Source organism: Erigeron canadensis, chromosome 7, assembly GCF_010389155.1.
Source record: "Erigeron canadensis isolate Cc75 chromosome 7, C_canadensis_v1, whole genome shotgun sequence".
Classification (NCBI taxonomy): domain Eukaryota; kingdom Viridiplantae; phylum Streptophyta; class Magnoliopsida; order Asterales; family Asteraceae; genus Erigeron; species Erigeron canadensis.
The window spans coordinates 33,891,676-33,913,316 of NC_057767.1; the positions used below are offsets into that span (position 1 = coordinate 33,891,676).

Sequence of the window (21,641 nt, forward strand, 5' to 3'; positions counted from 1 at the left end):
CCACGAAGATGTCTCTGGTTCTTCTACGGACACCAAGACAATATCCATTTCTACAGTACAGTATGCGCTAGGTAGGAAGGCCGTCTTATTAACATCAATTAATTCTAGATTTTGTATGTTTCTAATTATTGGCATTAAATGATACCCTTTAAGACAAGTTGCACTTTTCCAATTTTTTTTACACTTCTCTACAATCATAGAATTTACGATTTGGAATATATGATTAATTTTAAATGGCGTCTGATATCTCAATCAGACTTTTAGTAATTCAACCACACTATTTGTAGCGATTGTCGTTGCAAATAGTGGTGTTTTGTCCATATCCAACTATTTGCAGTGATTACTGACATGGGGTCCGCTATTACTTTGCCAGATTTACCATTACACACAGAGGGCTCACACTATTTGCAGCGACTATCGCTGCAAATAGTAGTTGTGGTCGAGATACCAAAAAACAATGGTGGGAATACAGGCTGCCTTTTAAATTTGCCACCTCAAAAAGAGTTTATGGTTCCATCCCGTCATGGCGTCATGTCAGTATGCCACATAAAGCCATTCCTATTAGATAAAAGTGAATTTAAAATTGTTTATACACTTAAGCTTAGATGTAAAATTTTTTACATACTAATATTTTAGTATTTTTTGATTAATAATTAAATGTTTGGGCCCCCAAAAATTTTATGGTCTAAAAAATTAGTATGTGAATGTTTCATACCTAAATTTAGATACTCGACAACACGCGTTATATATTACCATCGCCTTACCATTAACATTATACATACTTATCTACGACATAGCAAGGTGTGTATGTGCATTTGCATGTTTATCGACGTTGGGCCTGAATTTCTAGATGTTTTGGTCGAGATGGTCTTGAGCACTTATGTTTTATACTAAAAATTTTGAAAAGAAAAAAAAAACAATGTTTTCACGACCGGATCAGACCGGCCGGTCGGATCGGTTAAACCGGGACTCGGACTCATAACTGGTCCGGTTACATGTGTCGAACCGAACGTGCACCTGACCGCCCGGTTAGACCAAAAATCGGCGGTTGGACCAGAAAACCAGAAGCCGGCCTTTGACTTTTTGTTGACTTCTTATCTAGTTTGAAGTTGGAGTTCTTAAGTAGCCACTGTTCTTCAAAACTGTTTGTTTTCAACTCGATTTATAGTTTAAACCTTTTTCCAACACCGTTTGTTATGCTCTCTTGAGTTTCTTTCTTTTTCGTGATTCCAGCCCACACACCGTCTCTTCAATCTGTTATTGTATGTTTGTTTGATAAAACTATAAAAGTGATTTTTTAGGTTTTGAGAGTGAGAGAAAGAACAGATGAAAGAAAAGATTAAAGTAAGGCCTCAGCCAACGGGTCGTTCGTGGCTCGTCCTTGGCCTCCGTCGACGACGAAGCCATTGGCAGCGGCATGTTCGTGGAGTCCGTCGACGACATGGTGTCGTTGGAAGGAAATGGGACGACGGGAGTGAGGAGCGTGAGGGTGGGGTCCAACTGAGAATCAAACAAAAAAAAAAGCTTTTTTTTAAAATTTTGAATTCTAACGGTAGTTTTTTTTTGTTTTATTCCTTTCTTATTTAAACAACCATTTCACCTTCATTTCTCATTTCACTTTAAATTTTCAAGTAACACACACATACATTCCTTTCTATTTTTCAAACTAAAAAAATTCTTTAACTTACCCTTAACCAAAATCATGAACAACAACAATGATAACTTCAACAAAAAACAAAACGTTGGTGCCGATATGTGGCAACAAGTTCTCGACTTCGCGTCACCGGTGATTTCATCAACAAACCAAGGGCAGACAAGCCAACCGACAGGTTCTTCAAACTCGCTGTCCAATATGGTTCCTTCTGCAAGTTGTTTCGTGAACCCATATTCACAACCATTTTATAACAATATGGGTTACAATCCAATTATTGGTCATAATTGGAGCGAACAACAACGAATAGCGTTAGCCCATGCTCAAATAGCTTTTGATGCGCAAAATCGACCTTTAAATTTTTAAAACTAGACTTACCTAAAAACTCACTACTACGCACTATCATGTAGTGGACCCAACCGTTTGTAATATAGCTAAGAGGTAAGACCGTGTTCGTTCTCAAGGATTGTATTGACTAGCTGTTTGATGAAATGGTTTTGAAAACGGGTGTTGCTTCAAGAATCCTTTTGACAATAAAATTAAAAAAATGAATCTGAAAGACAATTTGCATAAAAATAAAAAGAACTTCAGACAATATTGATAAAAGTCATCCACCTTGAATTCACTTGACTTCAAATGTGATTGCATTTAATTAAGACCAAATTCGTTTGAGTTTAAAGATAATCGTGACAAGATTAAGGTGCTCACGTGGTACCACCAACCGTGAACAAATTACCGAATCACCTAAGTTACTAGTTAAAATACCCAAGTCGGTATCACCAAAGCTAAGACAACTTTTCCAACAATTAGTTTTATTGACTATAGAATTATCAATTGCACCTATGTGACAATAACGTGGTACCACCAACCGCTATGAATCACGTTGACAAAAGTACTCTTTTCTTAAAATGATATTCACTATCATACCATGAACTAGTGATAATTATATTACTCATAGACAAGTAACCGTTTTAAAATCACACATACATTCAACTGGTACCACCAACGAAGAACTTATATGCAACCAATATAATATTAATTAATTAAAAGAATTAAATCATCAAGATCACGGAACAACGATAATTAAATAAACCCTTTTGAATTAAAAATATAGCAATCACATCATTCGTCTAGTTTCATCAAGGTGGATGATTAAACGTTTAGCTACTCATGATCAATTCAAAATAAAGATTAAAATTAAAGAGAAACATGATGTACCAATCGTTTGAGAAAATGAAATTGCTAGACAATAAAAGTAGATACGATCTAGATGGGTGCTCGTGAATCTTCAATGAATCCGCCTAAGAAAAACTTGCTTGGAGATTGAAGAATCCTTGTAGAACAGCTCCTAGAAAGATTTTTGATAATTTAGGAATTAGGGCTATGTTTTGTATTTATACTCTCACGACATCTGATGCAAAAAACGCTCCAAATCCTTCAGGTCCGTGCAGCCACTGCGGCGCAGTGAGCAATGCAAACCCTCAATGCGGCGCAGTCTCAAGACTTTGACTTTGACTTCTCATGACTGCGGCGCAGTGACTATGGGTATGCCCAATGCGGCGCAGTCCAAAGTCTCGTCCAAAATTGCTTGTATCTCGAGGTTCACTGAGGCGTAGTGGGCACATGCTTCCCCCACCACGGCGCAGTCATAAGCCTGTTGTCGAAATTCTTTTTTTCGATCTTGAATAACTGCCGACTTTTGCCATCTTTTCACTTGAATCAACTCTCGAATTCATGAATCACTGCCTTGACCAAAAATCATCCAAAAATGTGCCAAATGAACGCGTAACCTGTTTAGAGCCTGACAACACTAACAAACACCATAAACGCGCCAAATGCACATAAAATCGACTTAAAACACTTGATTAAATTGACCAATAATGATGTGGGCGATGGGTATAAATTAGTCACATCAGCTTTCCAATACCAACACCACCCACAACATCAATCACAACAACCAAACCCGGTTATATCACCTGAAGTTGGTAGCGTCGCCTCTGTTGATGACGAAGATGAAGATGAAGTTGAAACTCGTGCTCGTGCAGGGGAAGAAGGAGGCCCAAGAAACCACTTGAGAAAAGAAACTGGGAGAATGATGACCATGAATTGTTACCACGTTGTTGGGTGCATTATTCGCAGGACTCTGTCGTGGGTAAGAATCAATCAGATGCCATTTTTTGGAATAAAATTGTGGAAATGTTCAACAGGGAAACAAGATTTGGCTCCCGTACAAAAAGCCAAATACATGGCAAATGGAACAAGATAAAAGAAAAGGTGTTAATGAGTTTGGCGCGGCGTTGAAGAGAGTTAGTGAGCAGGGCCAACAAAGCGGAGTGGATGACAGACAGGTGTCCGACGCGGCCGTAGAGTTGTACAAGAGAACGATAGGGGATAAACATTCGCATTACAAGAACTGCTATGACCTTCTTCATGACGTGGTCATCTTTTGGAACGACAACGCCTCGACGAGTAGGCAACCGGCTCCGGCGGTAGATTTGACTGCCGATGACACTCCTCGTGGTTCGACCCCGACTGCAAATCAAAGGAGTCAATCATTTGAGGGGTTATTTGGTGACGACCCCATTAGGAGACCATCGGATCGCAACGTAAGCCGAAGGTTGTCTAGTTCGTCTGATGCTACATCTAACCGATCATCGGGTTCGGAAGCGGCCCAAACTCTTACTGCGTATCTTCGAGCCCAACAAGAGGCTTTGGAAGATGCCCAGATTAGGGATGCCATGATGTTTTTGGCAAAACCGATTCCCACGGGTCTGTCGAGGTAAGACTTGAACGCTCACCTTGCATATCGAAAACACTTGCAAGAAAAGTGGGGGAGCAGGTTCTATGCAAATGCCGAAGACGAGGGCGACGAGTAGTTTTATTTAGTTTGAATAATGTAGTTTAATTTAAATGTATTGTGTTTTTTTAATTATGTACTTTGTTTGTTATGTTTTTTTTTTTTAATTAATGTATTTTGTTTTTATTTAAATGTAATGTAATGTTTTTTGATATATAAACTTAAGTTTGTGTTTTATATTTTGATATATTAAAATAAAATAAAAGTTGAGGAAGAGTTGCAAAAGAGGTGAGGAAGAGGTGAGGTTGGTAGTGAGTGAGGAAGAGTGTTTTAGGAGAGAGAAAAGCTGATGTGGCAGTGAGGAAAAGCAAGGAAAGTGTCGTCGGTTGAGAGATACCTAAAAAGCTTTGAGCATTCCTATGCTCATGATGGTGTTATTAAGAAATGAAAATATATATATTTTTTTGGTAAAGAAAATGAACATATGGTGGTGGTGTTTTTTATTTGAAAAACTACTTTCTAGAATTGTATGTATATATTATTATATAGGATAAGATTATAGGCATCCATTATTACTATGAGTATATGGTATGTAGTATTCTTTTATTTAGTTTTTAATTTACTTTTAGGCAATGATTTTTTTTGTTATATATATACGTTATCCGGTTCTATAATCCGGTCCGACTGATCCGATTGATCCAACCAGTAACCGGTAAAGAGACCGGTTCGCCTTCCGGTCCGGTTATGAAAACATTGAGAAAAAGCCACTATTTAAGAGGTATAAAGCCTACTCAATCTAGCTAACCAGTTCCCATATGCATATTTTTATCAAAATAGAAAAGAAAAAAAATTTGAAACAACCTTGAGTAGATAAATTCAAAGCTAAAAGTTCAATATAAGGTCTTATTAATCCAACCTTAACGTCCTCATTCAATATTTCAACCTCCACCTCCACCTCCAGCTCATTTTGAGGAGGTACAAATCCTCTTCAACTCATCCTAAATTAGACGGTCAAGCTTTAGACGTGGCCAGAGGACGAGGGAGATTGAAGAGTGGTGGAGTTTGGGCGGGTACATTTGATAGTATTAATCAATACAAAGAAATGTGGAAAGTTTGATGATGGGATAGTAATAAATCTATAATATTTTTCGGTTATATTATATTGTATAATATATAACTATATAAATATATATTACTGTGGATGGCTAAACATTGTTGTAGATATATATAAGTTCCATTGATGATGGGGGTGAGGATGTGGTATAAATAATGGAGATGTTGTTGGGAGTATTTTCATGATGTGACTTAAATATGACATAAAATAATTATATATAATTAACATAAAATTCAAAGATATAACTTTGATATTAAAATACCTTTCAAAAAAAAAAAAACTTTGATATCAAAGGTACGATTTTTTATTTATTGATCCTTAGGCTATATTTTGCATTTCAATATTATAATCATCAATGAATTAATGGTTGTGATGGATAAGTATATTTTCGGTTTTATTATTTATTTATAATAAAATGTACCAAACTACCAATTCGAAAGGTTTTGTTTATGTGTGGAAGTATGTTTAAAGAATGTAATAATTGCATACAATATAAAATTTGGGCCACCAATGAAGCTCTTAACATATGACAAATGGCAATGACCGTATATCAAGTTCTCGGTGGGACCTACTGCCATGTCATTCACGATTGGTAGGCTGACTAGGCTCTACATGGGTCGATGTATCCCCTACCAATTAGGCAATTACTACATTCAACTTGGGTTTTTTAGGCTAATATATAAGTCGACATGATATGACTATTCTAACTCTATGATTACATTTGTTTTATCCCAATTTCATTCTTATTTGTCGTTGTTAATTTGGATCAATTTTTTCAATACCGATATTAGGATGAAAACTTCAAACCTTATTAGCTCATTATTAGTTTCACATGATCAAATCACTTTTAACTTTCATCGTATTGATGATTAACGATAACTTGTAACTTGTAAGATATGTTCATAAAAGTTAACTAGTAACTAGAGCTAAGATTTGTAGCTGTGACTACTAGCTAATAACTGAAACTTGTAATTAGATCTTTGTAAAAGGGTATCTCAAAATCAAGTCTGCTTTAGGACTTTAAATATTTAAGACTCGAGTGCATTTTTTAAGTTTTCTTTTTCACTTTTGAGGTAAATTATAAGAAAATAGGCCAAATATGTCTAAACTTCAGTATAGTGAGAATATTAGGAAAAAAAAAATCAAGTGTGAGGGCCAAAATTTCAAAAATGATAATTATTGTAGCCAACTATTGTAGACAATTAACTCTATATATTTCTCTAAATTTATATATCTCAAATGTTGGCATCTAATCTCTTGTTTTTTTTTTCTCACATTTTATTCTCAATCAATCATTTTATGTCATCTTATTTTTATCTTTCTCATATTACATTTTAATTTTATTTCATCGGCGATCCACCTATCACACTGCTCGTAGGACACTATACCTTATGTAAAACTCCACAAAAGTAAAAGGCTATTTATATAATTATACCCCACTAAAAAGGTGTTTGGGATTGAGTTTTAAAAGAGATTAACTGATTATCACGATAACAAAACCTAAAAATTCAAAAATTGGTGTTTGGCTACCTAAAATTCATAATCAATTATTTGTGTTTTGTGGGAGTCTAAACGCGAGTTTCAACAATCCAGCCATCACTTACTGCTGGAAAACGCAGCTATTGCTTGCCAATTTACTGATGTAACCTTTAATATATTATTGATTTACTGTCACTAAGACTATAAGAAGTGGGGGGCAAAGGGAGCTTCCTACATAGGGGCGACATCCGACACGTGGCGGAGGCTCCTTTCAAAAGGAGCCCTCCTATTTTTTGGAGTGGGGCTTCCTTCAAAAAGTGCCCTCCACTTATTTTATTAATTTAAAAAAAAAATTTTTTTTATAAGTTTTATTTATAAAAAACATATACTTAAATATAAAAAACACATCAAACACTTTATTTCAAATAAAAAACAAACAACACAACTAAAAATTATTCCAAACATCACACAATAAAACATAGAATAAACACAACACAACTAAATGATTAAATGTTTCTAAAATTCGGATTGCTTCGTACCAATTCCCACTCCTCCATGTGATGAAAATCGTTTCGAGATACCGCATTGTACTTGGCCAAAGTCTTTGCAACCATTGCATCGTGTTCATCGTCGCGACCACGGTTCACACGGATGAACATCATATCGAATACGGCAATGTTTGTGCGCATGCGGTGTCATTTAGCGGCCACCGCATCTGAATCTCGATATGTGGATGGTTGGTTTTCATAAACGAGGAAAAGCTGGGTAACTTTCGACCAAAACGTACGTTCCTTCTGATAATTGTTGGACAACGGGTCGTCTGCCACCTCGACCCAAGCTCGTGCCAAACTTATTTCTTTGGACCGGGTCCAAACTCGTGCCATTTGAATTTGGAGTAGAAAATATCAAAAAGTGTGTATAATATATAGAGAGAAATATAGGAAGAGAGGGTTTTTGTTTATAAAATGAAGGAGGAGTATGTATATTTATATATGAAGATTAAAAAAAAAGGTTTTTGGTCAAAAAGAACCGTTAACGGCTAAAAAGATTTAGAAAAATGTGAGGGGGATAGCGATCAATATTCATCGGCAACTCTTTTTTTTGGCATTTGCCGCCCCTCGGGGCAGTATAGCAGGCGGCAAGAGAGCGGCGTCGGGTGTTTACCCCATCTCACTCCGCATAGTCTAAGTACATTGTATGCACATGATTTTAATTTAAGGATTTGGTTTTGTTGCCTGTACGGCTGTACATCAACATAAAAGTAACACAAATAGAAAATGGAAAATATAATTGAACATAGGAGGCTATCTAGCGGCACATAAATGGTTGATTTCCATTTAAATTTATTAACCCGGTTAACATTATAAGGCTAAAAATTACTCGTAAATACTTGACAAAATTTTTTATTATAACTTAAAATGATAAATCTCAAATATTTGGTTATAAAGCTAATTATAAATGTTGTTATGTTATGTATGACTTTAATAACAAGTCAAAATGCCTATATCCGTAATTTTACATGTTAGATAATTAAATAATCTAAATTGTCAAACACTCAAAAACTAATTATCTAATTATTATAATATCAAATAACATAATCAAATCCAAACATTGTCCTTATATACGTAGATTATGATTATTAAAAACGTATTATCCATTTTTAAAACGTAATCCCAAACACCTTTTAAAAGACAAGAAAATTACTCACACGTCACTTTTTTCCGTATGATAAACTTTGATACAAACTATTGTCACACTACTCTAAAAAAGGTGTTAGAGGACTTGAAGGCGGTGTTACCGCTAGTGGCGAAAGAGTCTACCACATCTATATTCCACCCATTGACAATAACAAAATGAATTTTTCTTCAACTTTTTTCGATAAACAATAAAAACAATCACATCGTTCATGAATATTACTTGATACAACTAAAATTATTATGTAATTTGATGTTTAGCATCTAGCTTGGGTACTGTAATTGACCCTGTCCATTCCCTCACTTCAATATGTTTCTTAAATAATCAATATCCTATTTACAATCAGTTGCCAGTAGTTGCTATGTTTAATCAAATGTCCCAAGCTTACAATCTATCTCGTTATCAAGTTTTTTTCAAAGACATGTACTATGTTATCGTTTAACAAACTTGATTAATGCGGGTATATCTTTATCTTTATCTTTATATATACTAAAAAGCAACTGACCTAATAGCTTATTGACCAATCAAAGAGTTCAATTTCATCAAATTATAAATTGATGATGTCATAATCAATATTAATTAAAATTCCTAATAAAGATTAAAAAAAAATGTATACCCGATCCTAATCCAATATAGAAAAGGATATATCCAACATATAATTGTTATCATTATTTGATTACTCCATTAGACAGATATACTTGAACATATGCGCCTACGATATTCACTTTTATAATTATTTATGTGTTCAATACTAAATTTCATCCCCATATATTATGGACAACTGACGATATATATTTGCAAAATAGTACTACAACCCAGAAAAGTTAATAACACAAACTTAAATTATAGTATGAACAATTTTAAATAACAAATAATATTTGTAATTATATCTTCATAGTAGAAAAAAAATCTTATTAATTTATAATTTTTTTTTTAAATATCAATAATTATCACTTTTTGTCTCACTAAATACTTAATTTAGAATTATTATAATTTGTGGTTATGAACCCTCACTAAATACTTAATTTATAATTATATAAAATTAATTACTAAAAAATAAATAAACCTTAATGTAAATATTAAGATTTTAAAAATAATTGTACTATTTTTTTAAAAATTTTTTTTAGTAATTGTCATAACAAGTATATGAAAAATAAAACATGTAATAATGTAATATTTATAAGAAACAAATAGAACATTGTCATATTTCAAGTGAAATATTTAGAATATATTTCATCTAAAAATAAAAATTTAATTTTTAAATGTGTAAAATAAGAATAATCACCTTGTGTAACAATAAATCAAATAAAATGATAGTGACCTGTTATTATGTTTTGATATTCAAATATAGCTAAATATGTCACAATTTACAATTTTGATGAACATATTTTGATTTCGTAATATTCAAATATCGTTATATATGTCACAATAAACAACTTCCATGAACATATTGTAAAAAATATTTCACTATAAAATTCAAAGTTCTATATAGATCAATTTTTTTTTACTAAAAATTATAAATTAAGTTTTAAATCATAATAAACTAACATCTAGTATTGATAAATTATAAACTCGTGTATTTAACACGTGCCTAAAATCTAATAATCAACTATTTGAATATGAAACTTAAAAGTCAACTTAAATGAGTCGTACCGCGCGATTGATTATATATGTGAATATATATACGATTCTTAACGTTTATATATGTGGTACAATGTACATATGATTTATTGAAGAACACAAATCGTTGTGAATTTGAAATTGTACGCCGAACTAATTAATAATGTACATAATTTCGAATTAGAAAACTGCATTTCTTGCCTAGCTTATTATTGCTAAGATGTGATTCAGCACCAAGAGTAGTTGTTTATATGCATACACACAGGGACGGAGTCAGAGTTTTTCTTAAGATGGGACAAATTTAATAGTCGTATGTGTGTATACTCTTAGTTACACAAACTTTGCACAAATGCAACTAATATATTAAGATTAGTGTAAAATTCCCTACATACTAACCTTTCAATATTTATTGTATAACATATAAATGATTGACACTATGTTTTTTTTATGGATTAAAAAAATCAAAATTTGAGAAATTTTACACTCAAGCTTATGTATATAACAAATTCTCATTCCTTATATATATATATATATATATATAATATACATACATAGGGAAAAATAAATATGGGTTGTTAGGTACCCAACTTGAGTTGAAAAACTTTTCGCATACTAGTTTTTTATATTTTGAATACATGATTGAGCCCTGTATTTTTTATGCATTAAAAATTAGTATGTTAAAGATTTTTTACTTAAATTGAATGTTTAAAACACCATATTAACTTCATCGTATACATGTATATATGTAGTATTATTTATATAAAAAAGTTTAAGGAAAGGTTACTAACTTTTTTTTGGAACCGTAAGAAAAAATTACATTAAAATTTGAATATGTGAAAAGTGTGAGACTAATATAGTTTTGATAAAATTTCCCATTATAACCACTCTTCGCAAGATTAGATAATGTTGTTCGGTAAGATTGAGATAGTTTCAATTTTTGTACATAATGTAATTGTACATCGCATGTAATTGTTTGTGACTGTCACACCTATTTGGGTGTCGTCTTTGTGTGAATAAAAGTTTCTTTTCAAGAAAAAAAAAAAAACCTCACCACTTGATAAAAAACAAGTCTGAACAAAGGATAAATTAGCACATAATCGGTTCAACCTTCCCAATACAAATCCCACTCTATCTGCAAATTCAACAAGAACACTATCTTCCCTCATAAACCGTAAAGCTACCACAACCACCACCAGATCCACCGTGTCACCAGTCCACCACCTCAACAATCACCTTCACCATCCACATTCTTTAATCCTAAACACTTTGAATCTTAAACACAAACTCTTCCACTTCATCACCCTCTTCCTCATCTACATCCAAACACTTCGAATATTAAAAAATTTATTCATAAAAAATTACTTTATACCAAAATTAGACTGGGGGCAGTTGCCCCCACTGCCCCCATGCTAAAACCGTCTCTGCATACACAAGTTATAGAAAAACATGACCTTTAATTAATGACTATTAGATCGCCATCGGGATGAGCATATGAACTGAAAACCTAAGATCCGATCCAGATCCATCTGAGCTCGACCCAAACCAACCCACCCAATAGGGTTAATGGACAGTCTCACGGGTTAGATTTTGGTGCACTGCCAAGTTTTGGGTTGGGTTGGGTCGCGTCGGGTTTTGACACGTGATGAACAAATGTCCCTTAAACCCGAGAACCAAACCAAATTTGTCTAAATCCGATCCGAACCACCCCGCCCGTTAGGGGTAACAGGCTGAGTTTCAAGTTTACATGGATTGAGCCGATTCAGGTAGAGTATTGACCCACACTCATGCCTACATCGTAACACCACACTTTTATTGACCGGAAAACTTACACAAAACTATGTATGAAAGAGGAAGAAGTAGACAAAATAATAATGGTACTTCTATTTAAGATAAGTTCTACTCAAATACAAGATTTGTGATTTGTAAGGAAAAAATGAATTTTCATGCACCCTTTAAAATCAAAAGATAAATTTGAATGAGGTTAAAAAAGTTATACGGGCCAAAACTAGCCTACAAACAATGTCCAACAAATTATAATGAAAAACATAAAAATGCAAATAACTTATTTAAAGTAGAGCTTTTTTGGTGCCCAATGATGACCAAGACCGTTTAATTTGGGACCTCGCTACTTGTTTTAACCTTCGTTTTGACTGGTCGTCCACTCCGAATAAAGTCCTATAAACCAAGTTATATTCATCTTAGTGGGACTTTTTTCTTATTTGATTTCGGGGTCCCAGAAACAAAATGACCAGTTCGTTTATACTTTGGTTTGTATCAACTGTTTAAATGTTATAAATATATATATATATATATATATATATATATATATATATATATATAGAGGTATATATATTTTAATATGGGTCTGCATAATTTTACGAAGCTGAAAGTGAGTATCTATTTCCACCTATAGGTGAAAATATGAACCCCAGCGGAAATGGCCTTCACGAGGTACCAAGATTAACAAAGAAACAAGAACAAATGGACAATAAAAAGCTTTATGCATTTACAGAGTCACTCGAATAATCTGTCATAGTATATATACACAATATATAGCTTTAAAAAGTAGCCCTTTAATTTGTCTATTGTGTTTGGCTTATGCGCCCAAAAGCTACAAGAAAAAGATCATTAAAAAAAAAGGCAGTCATATTATGAGATATCCAATGATATATACATATTTCACGAAGATAGTAAAAAAGCTGGATTTTGGACACTTTCTCATACCAATCCATTAATTGAATATTTTTGGACGTTGCTTATAATACAAAGATCTTGCATTTCTATCTCTACCATCCAAATAATTAAAAATCCATAGTAAGCACATTCCGACGAATTAAATACTTGGTTTCTCTGCAACATTTGAATTGTTAAATGTCGAAGTTTAAATTTGATATTGGTTTTTACGTCTGTAACACTTTAGGATATGAAACATGTTTAACATGTTGAAATTCAAGCTAGCTAAAAGTATTGACGATAAAAAGTCAAGTCGTTAACCACTCCTTTCTATTTAATATTCCCAACATTACAAAGAGTTTGTAATAGTCATTGTATCTGTACACTATCTATAAACTCTTTTATAATACATGTAACTAACTATACTTAAATACAATTAAGTACAATTGCATGAAGTTTTAATTAATTAAATGATTAATCTTTTCTGAAAATCCCTATGAGACGCAACCGGAAGTGATTTCGTTTCATTTTGATTGCTTACAACCTCAATTGTCATAACTTAATTTGTTAATTATCAACTTCTTATTCTCTTCCTAAAAGTTTAAGCTATAACCACATACCCGTGGATACGATCCCTACTTACTATATATACCTAGTTTAAGGTAATTAATTAATTTTTGAACAGTTAAGGTAATTAATTAGGTCCATTTTTTTATATCGATACTACAATGCCAATTAATTACAAAGATATATGACTTCTACACACTACTCTCATTGTTCACGTTTTGTGAGGTTTTTAAGTGAAATGTGATGATTTTAATCTAAACTTTTGATAAATACACGAATAATAGTACTGGGTGGTAGTTGCACATTCCTGAATAGATAATTGTTGTATTCTAGCCACACATTATGAATTGCAACCCCGAAAAAAAGACTTCTAATAATACCCCAAATAGCTCTATCAATTGATATAGGCAGTTAATCTGAGATAACTAACAATTGTATCTTGATAAATTCTTTTAAGCCGTATTTTGTATAAACGAGGGAAAAACATAATAGGGAAGAGGTCATCAAACATCGGAGAGAAGCATTATCGTCTAAACTTTCTGTAACAATTGTTACAGTAAGTTTTTGATCGAAAATCACCTTCCAGAAAAACTCCAATCATTTTGACGTGTAACGAATAATGAGCCTCAAACCTCACATGCGTATTGATATGATCGTTCAAATGAACACGTGAATTGGACAACTCAGATATAACATGACAAGAAGAACACGTACGTAAGATTTTACGTAGTTTGGCATATCTATGTAATGGCGGAACAGAGTCTGTGCCGCCATTACAGCCACAGAGGATTAATTATGGGCCCGGCCACAGGGAGCTAGCAAAAAAACTAGCAAAAAAAAACTGGCTAGGCCTGATGAATTTGGCCCAACACAACCTAAATACCAAAATGCGCTATATACCATAGATAAAGGTTCCTGTGAGAATTTTTTTTTACTAAAACCATTAGAACTTTAAAATTATGTATTACATAATTGATATGTTATGTAAATGGTGCATGTAAAGAGATCCGTTAACATATAAACAATTCAAGTTATATGTAATTTTACATATTTTGTATTATAAAATAATATCTTATATGAACTTTTATTATGTTTTAAATATGAATAAAGTTATTCAAATGTGATCTCATACGTTATTTGATAGCTCTCAACTCGTAGTTCTAAAAAAAAATATTATCGCATGACCTTTTCTTAACATAGACATATATTTTTTCTTGTTAATTTTGAAAGATGAATACCCTAAAAGCTTATGTCCATAGTCATACTTTGTTGATTATTAATGTATATAGTATGAACAGTTGTAAATATTTTATGTTCTTAGTAATCTAATTTGAGTCAATATGAGCTGAATCAACTTGAGACATTTAAATCTGGCTCAGATCACATTTCATAAAATCAATGTAATATCATATGAAAAAAAGTGTTCATCAAGCTTCATCAACAATGTACAAAGGATTCAATCCTAGTCAAAGTGGGGATTGAAGATAGAAAATCAAGCTAAGTGTGGGAAGTCAGCTTGGGATTACCAGACATCATGCGCAGATTGAGGTCTGACAAATGTCTCAAACCGTACGTGTCTAACGCAACTAAGTAAAGAATCATCCTGGAATGAAGATAAGGATAAGATGATGTGCCTATATGTACGATCATAGTATTCCAGGTTGGTGAATTTATTTTACATCTGCATGTTCGTTCTCTTATTGGGTGAGAGAAGACGCATGATAGTACAATGGGGGGCCACTTGTACCAGAAAATCACGATCAAATATTCTCTCCGTCAAACCAATAGATGATCAATATGTAGACAATTTGGACATCAATGGAAACAGAGCTTTTGCCGATAAAAGCCTCATTTCTTGGCAACATATTGTGTGGTATTCCTAAGAAACAATCTTTGCACAAGTTTATTGCTCATATACACAGCTTAGGCTGTAAAAGATCAACTTAGGCTAATTTATTAGATTAGAAACTTATTAGTTGTATTTTGTCATTCAACTTGGTTGTTTAGATATGTGTAAGTTAATTACCTTATTCCAGAATAAACCTGTAATTTATTATATAAATTCATTTTTAATAAGGAGTTATATTAAAAAATTATATGATGGGTTGAAGTTTCTTTATTTAATTTACAGTAATTGTTTTATTGTTTTACTTATCTTTATATATATTTTTATATTTGTGAATTAGTAAAACGTTTTCTTAAAAGTTTATAAAGAACGAACTAAGTTGTATTTATCCCGTTACAACTCGTATGTGTTTAGTATACTCTTTTATTTTAAATCAATTAGAACTATCATACTTGTAGTCTTTAGGTACTATTAACCATCACGCATCATTTCACTAAAATAGCCCCTAATTTATCATCAGTAGTTTAATATATTTATGTGTGTATAACTAAGTTACTTTTTTCTTCTTCTTTTTGATTATTAATTAAATTAGGAGAAAGTATAAAGCACACCATTAAGGGACAGATATTGATTTCTTGTGGCTTTGGTTTTTCTTGAAAGTTCCCCTAAAATTAACGAACTATACAAGCATAAATATAAACTGTTTAGAAAATTAAATAATTCATATAAATCTAAGGAATTCTTGGTAGCAAAGGTACCTATCAATTAATCCCCACCCCCTTATATACAACACCACCTTTCTTCTTCTTTCTTATTATATAAACTCACTATGCACTCCTGCATTAAAAACACATACTAATTAAAAAACTTTTCCTTTGGACCTCGAATATATATATCACCAATTGCTACAGCTTCCTTCCTCCTATATATATATATATATATATATACACAAAAGCTTAATTTAAGCTGTTTAGTGGCCATTAGAGCCTAGCTCTATATGCTTTAATTGATATCTTTCTCTTTAGTTTGAATCAAGAGATCATGGGGTTGAGAGATATCGGAGCCACACTGCCACCCGGTTTTCGGTTTTACCCTAGTGATGAAGAGTTAATTTGCCATTACCTTTATAAGAAAGTAGCAAATGAAGATGTTCTCAAGGGAACTTTAGTAGAAATTGATCTACATATTTGTGAGCCATGGCAACTTCCTGGTGAGTATATATAAATAACTCATTTTTTGTACACTTTCTTAGATTATATATTAATTTGTTTTGTGATCATGGTCTACGTTGTTGAAATAAATGCATGGTTTGTCTGCTTTTAAGCAGACAGAACATGTTAGGCATGGTGCTTAATTGATGGATTGTGATAATATATAGGCAACCATTAATTCGGATTCACATGTTTTGCTTTTGATCGATGTTTATCTCTTAACAGCTCGTTTGGGAAATTCGTGAACAAAAACACCAAAATATCAAAAGGTCTTAACCATTTTTAGGATATATATATATATATATATATATATATATGCAAAATGATGTATATATGTAAAGGTTCTAAAATACTTGATCATCATTGAACATGTGTTTTTCATTAACTTCGATTTTATCATTAAAAGCTAATATATTGGTGTACACATATATATTATGTAGGGTTTTGCTAAACAAAGTCCTAAGGACTTTCGTTAAGATGCATTAACTAGTTGTAAACTTAGTAACTTACTATAAAAATCAAGGGGCCGACATTTAATATAGAACTGTACAACCTTTTTATGCACGTTAAGTGAAGACCTAAGGGCTTCATTTAGCATTTTCCTATTATGTATATGTATGTAGATTGATAAAAATAGTGGTATATAGCTATATATACGAGGAATTTTTGTATAATGAACTGGTATATAGCATCAATTATTTGTGTTCAACATCGATCCATATATAGTCTTAATAAAAATCACAAACTTTCTTGACAAACTTCAAAAGCACCTTTAAGGGCTTTAAAGATATGGAATCAAGAAATTTCGTTTATTCCCCTTCCCTACGTATAGTACCCACTTCTTTTCTATATATATATTTATTAAATGAACATGACAACAGATATAAAAACATTAGCTAATGTATGTATCTATCATTATCCTAGCTAATCAATCAATTAAGTTGATTATATATTCCATTTTTATCAAATCATATCCTTTAAATTTACAGTTAAATGACCACTTTTTGTCTTAGGGAAAATTTATTTATTATTTGGATAAGATGTATTTTGGTATAGTAGTGAGCCAAATATATCTTGCTTCCTTCCATGGGTTGCTTACAAAAAGAGCAACCTACAATTATCGTCTCACCCGGACTAAAAAGGTTCTTGATGTGATTTCGCTTGACGTGTTTCTTTGACATAAGAGCAATAATTATTAGTAGTCTCAGCTAATCGCAACGATATGTATTTTGAATAGGGAAAGTATGGATCGGTATGAATAATTCTAAGTTAACAAGTTAATTAACATCATATGTATGTGTATAGCTACATGTGATATATGCATGTAGCTAGATTATAAGTTGGTGAATGGAAACATATATTATTTCTGTCACATACACATCAACAGTCTTGATATAATAAGGACATATTCTGAAATGGACATTGTACCTATAATCTGCATCATATTTTTCTTAGCCTTTCGTTCGAATCCTAACCGAGAAACACTGCACCAATTGAAGCACCTGTATTTATTCTCCATCTCAATCATTTTCTGTTTTAATTATTATGTCATTTTAAAGCATTAATTAGTGTCTTCTAGGTAAAAAACCAAAAAAAAAAATTAACGACATGGAACTTTATTGTGTACTAACTTTTTGTTTTTATGTAAAAATTGAAGAGACGGCAAAACTCAATTCAAGTGAGTGGTATTTCTTTAGCTTTCGTGATCGCAAATATGCAACAGGATACCGAACTAACAGGGCTACCGTCTCTGGATATTGGAAGGCCACGGGAAAAGATAGGACAGTTGTGGATCCGGTGACTGGTGCCATCGTTGGAATGAGGAAGACGTTAGTATTTTACAAGAACCGAGCACCAAATGGGGTTAAAACTGGCTGGATCATGCATGAATTTCGCCTAGAAAATCCTAATATACCTCCTAAGGTAAGAACTAACTAATTAGCTTCAAAAAGCCCACAGTTCTATCTATTGAAGTTTGGAAAATGCTAAATAGCTGTTGTTTTGACGTGCATAAAAAAAACTGTATCTTCCATATCAAAAGTCCACCCTAATTTTTATAGTAAATATACAACTATTTTATGCACCTTAACTGGCCGCTGCCCGCTAGGGATGTATTTAGCAAAGCTCTTAAAGTTTTACGTACTTCCGAAAACAGGTTTCATTAAACTTTAGTAATCATTTAACTAGTTCTTATATGTCCATATTATGAGCAGGAAGATTGGGTTCTATGTAGAGTGTTTTACAAAGCAAAGGGAGACAATAGCAATGAACACTGTCCACAAGACATGTATCGCGACAATACACCAAATCTCGATGCATCTTCTCTTCTCACCATTGGTAATTGCCAGCCGCCACCTTGCGTCCATCATCACAACCCATTTACGGCCACCACCACCACCACTTCCTCCTCCCTCACTATTTCCAATCAAAGCCCGACACAACCCATCCGATGCAACCTCCAAAATTACTTTGGCTTATCAACAACACAACAATGCAACCATCCAAATCTTCTCCATTTACCTCAAAATGCCAACAACTTAAAGGAATCTGTAGACCAAATAGTTATAAGCCCCAATAATAAGTGTGAAGACGATCAATATGGTTTCTTATACGATATGTGCATTGAAGACTATGTCCCTTCACATAACATACAAGAGATGGAATTCGAGGATGACGATAATGAAAATGGGGTAGTGTTCTACGACTAGTATATTAGTGTTATGCAAGTTTTAAGTATTTAATTATAACTATTATTAGGTCTAGAAAAATATATTAAGATAGAACATTTAATTGCTTCATTTGATTATTGAGTGGTTTTGTGTTTTATTATAGTTTGAATGAATTGATTAATTTGTTGTATATTAAGAGATTGATTGAATGTATATATATGCCTATTATATATATGTAGGTTTCTTTGGGTTTGTATATCTTGTTTCTTTTAATTTTCAGGTATATTTTAGTTTGCTTACTTGATGTATATTCTCAAAGGAAAATGTTTAATGCACTTTAACGAAAGCCTTAGGGCTGCAAAACCCTATTCTCAATAATGCAATGCTAATTAACCAACAAAAGGTAGCTTATCTTATATTCAATTTTCATTTTGTTAAGATTATTTCCTTTTATATCATCATACTCCACATGCATTACAATGATAACATTTCTTGTTATTTCTATCATCTAAAACAAGAAACAAACAAAAAGGAACTTGATGATCAAATACAACTCCTCTAAATCTTAATTTGAATGATGATATGAAAATTTCCTAATTTGTTTCCCTTGTCTAGCTAATCCATGCCATCTGTTGTTTTCTTTGTCTATCCGTCTTTAGTTTCCGACTCCTCAAATTAAGTAAAGAAAGCAACACCGTGTAAGCAACTACGATATATATATGATGAATATACATATGATGATATGATTAGGATATATAAGCAAATGGGCCGGGATATATGATGTTTTAGCTAATATTCTTCATGTACTTTTTTCAATTATAATACTAGCTCGTAACATCTTTGGTTTACTACAATATTATTATTATGTTAGAAATGATTAAATGTAGTCATTATCATTTGGTTGATCTTATGAAGCAGGAAACGTGACGTTCTATGTTAAAAAAATAAAATGAAATGACAAATAAGTTTAAATAAATAATTCAGTAATCTACAAGGATGTCGGTTTTGGTAAATTTACTTATCAAGTTCTTGGAATTAAGGTTGTCATATATACATTTGAAAGCAAATATTGTACTTTGTGATTTTTATTATTTTTTTTTTTGTGTGTGAATAATTATAACCATATCAAATTCCATAATCAATTTCCAACACGCTCGTTATAATATATGTTTCTTGTTGGTGTATTTCCGGGTGACAACATCAATATTATAGAAGTTTGTCTTGAGTCTATTGAATATGTACTTGTAATAAACGTTAATTTATTTCATATAATAATAATAAAGTCAACCTCGAGTTGGTCAACGTGTTGACTTGGTCGAGCTCGACCTACAAGAGCTCGAATTGGTCAAACTTGTGTTGACTTGGTCGAGCTCGACCTACACGAGACGTCGGCCCGGCCCGGTCCATGTTTAAGCCTATATATATAGATGTAAGGTTTAGGTTTCAGAGAGAGAGAGTTTTGGTTGCAACTTGAGAATCTCTCAGTTGGTTTTTCGTTTCATATTTTCACATTCAGAACTTGGTATTTTACTTGTAATTGCATTTACTGAAGTAATATACGGTTCAAGTTTATATTCACATTTGTGTTCTTGTTGTTGATTGCTAGTGTATAAGATTTTCCGCACTTATACATTAGATACTTAATCTCGTTTGATCCGGTGGCAAAGGGACTTTCAATTGGTATCAAAGCCAACGGAGATATTCTTTTTGGTTCGGGATTAAGGTTTCAACAACGATTAAGGTGTTTACATTTGATTCTTCAAGGTTTTCGGTGAAGATAAGCATCAAACGCTCCATTCAGATCGCACGAGATTAAGTATTTGATATATACGTGCGGAAAATCTTATACACTAGCAATCAACAAAACGAACACGAATATGAATAAACTGGAACCGTATATTACTTCAGTAAATGCAATTACAAGTAAATACCAAGTCCCTAAACAAGTGAATACGAAAAACACAATAGCTAGAAGATTCACCTTAAACATAAGGTTTAATCTCTATTTATACTAAAACTAAATGGACTAGACGGACCTAGAATTTCATGGACCGAAGCCCATCTTAGACATCACAAGAGGTCGACCTGGTCAAAGGTCGAGCTTGACTTGGTCAACGGTCGAGCTTGACAAGGTTGACTTTATTATACGTAATAATTTAACATCCGACTTTATTACATAAACTAAAGATTCAAACGACATTTCACGAATGCTGTTGTCACTAGGAAATGCACCAACATTATATCGACTATATGTTTCTTTGGTATGTTTTGGGTTAATGCGGTATTATACATTCATGCGTGGAATTATGAGATTTACAC

At 32.7% G+C, this 21,641-nt stretch overlaps 1 protein-coding gene across 1 annotated transcript; it reads left to right on the plus strand.

Moving 5' to 3' along the window:
* The first annotated feature begins 16,422 nt into the window (after positions 1-16,422).
* Positions 16,423-19,410, plus strand: LOC122608654 (NAC domain-containing protein 92-like). The gene is made up of 3 exons (XM_043781746.1): positions 16,423-16,652; positions 18,311-18,576; positions 18,867-19,410. The coding sequence occupies exons 1-3, from the start codon at positions 16,484-16,486 to the stop codon at positions 19,359-19,361; spliced, it is 930 nt and encodes a 309-aa protein (XP_043637681.1). The 5' UTR covers positions 16,423-16,483; the 3' UTR covers positions 19,362-19,410.
* The last annotated feature ends 2,231 nt before the right edge of the window (positions 19,411-21,641 follow it).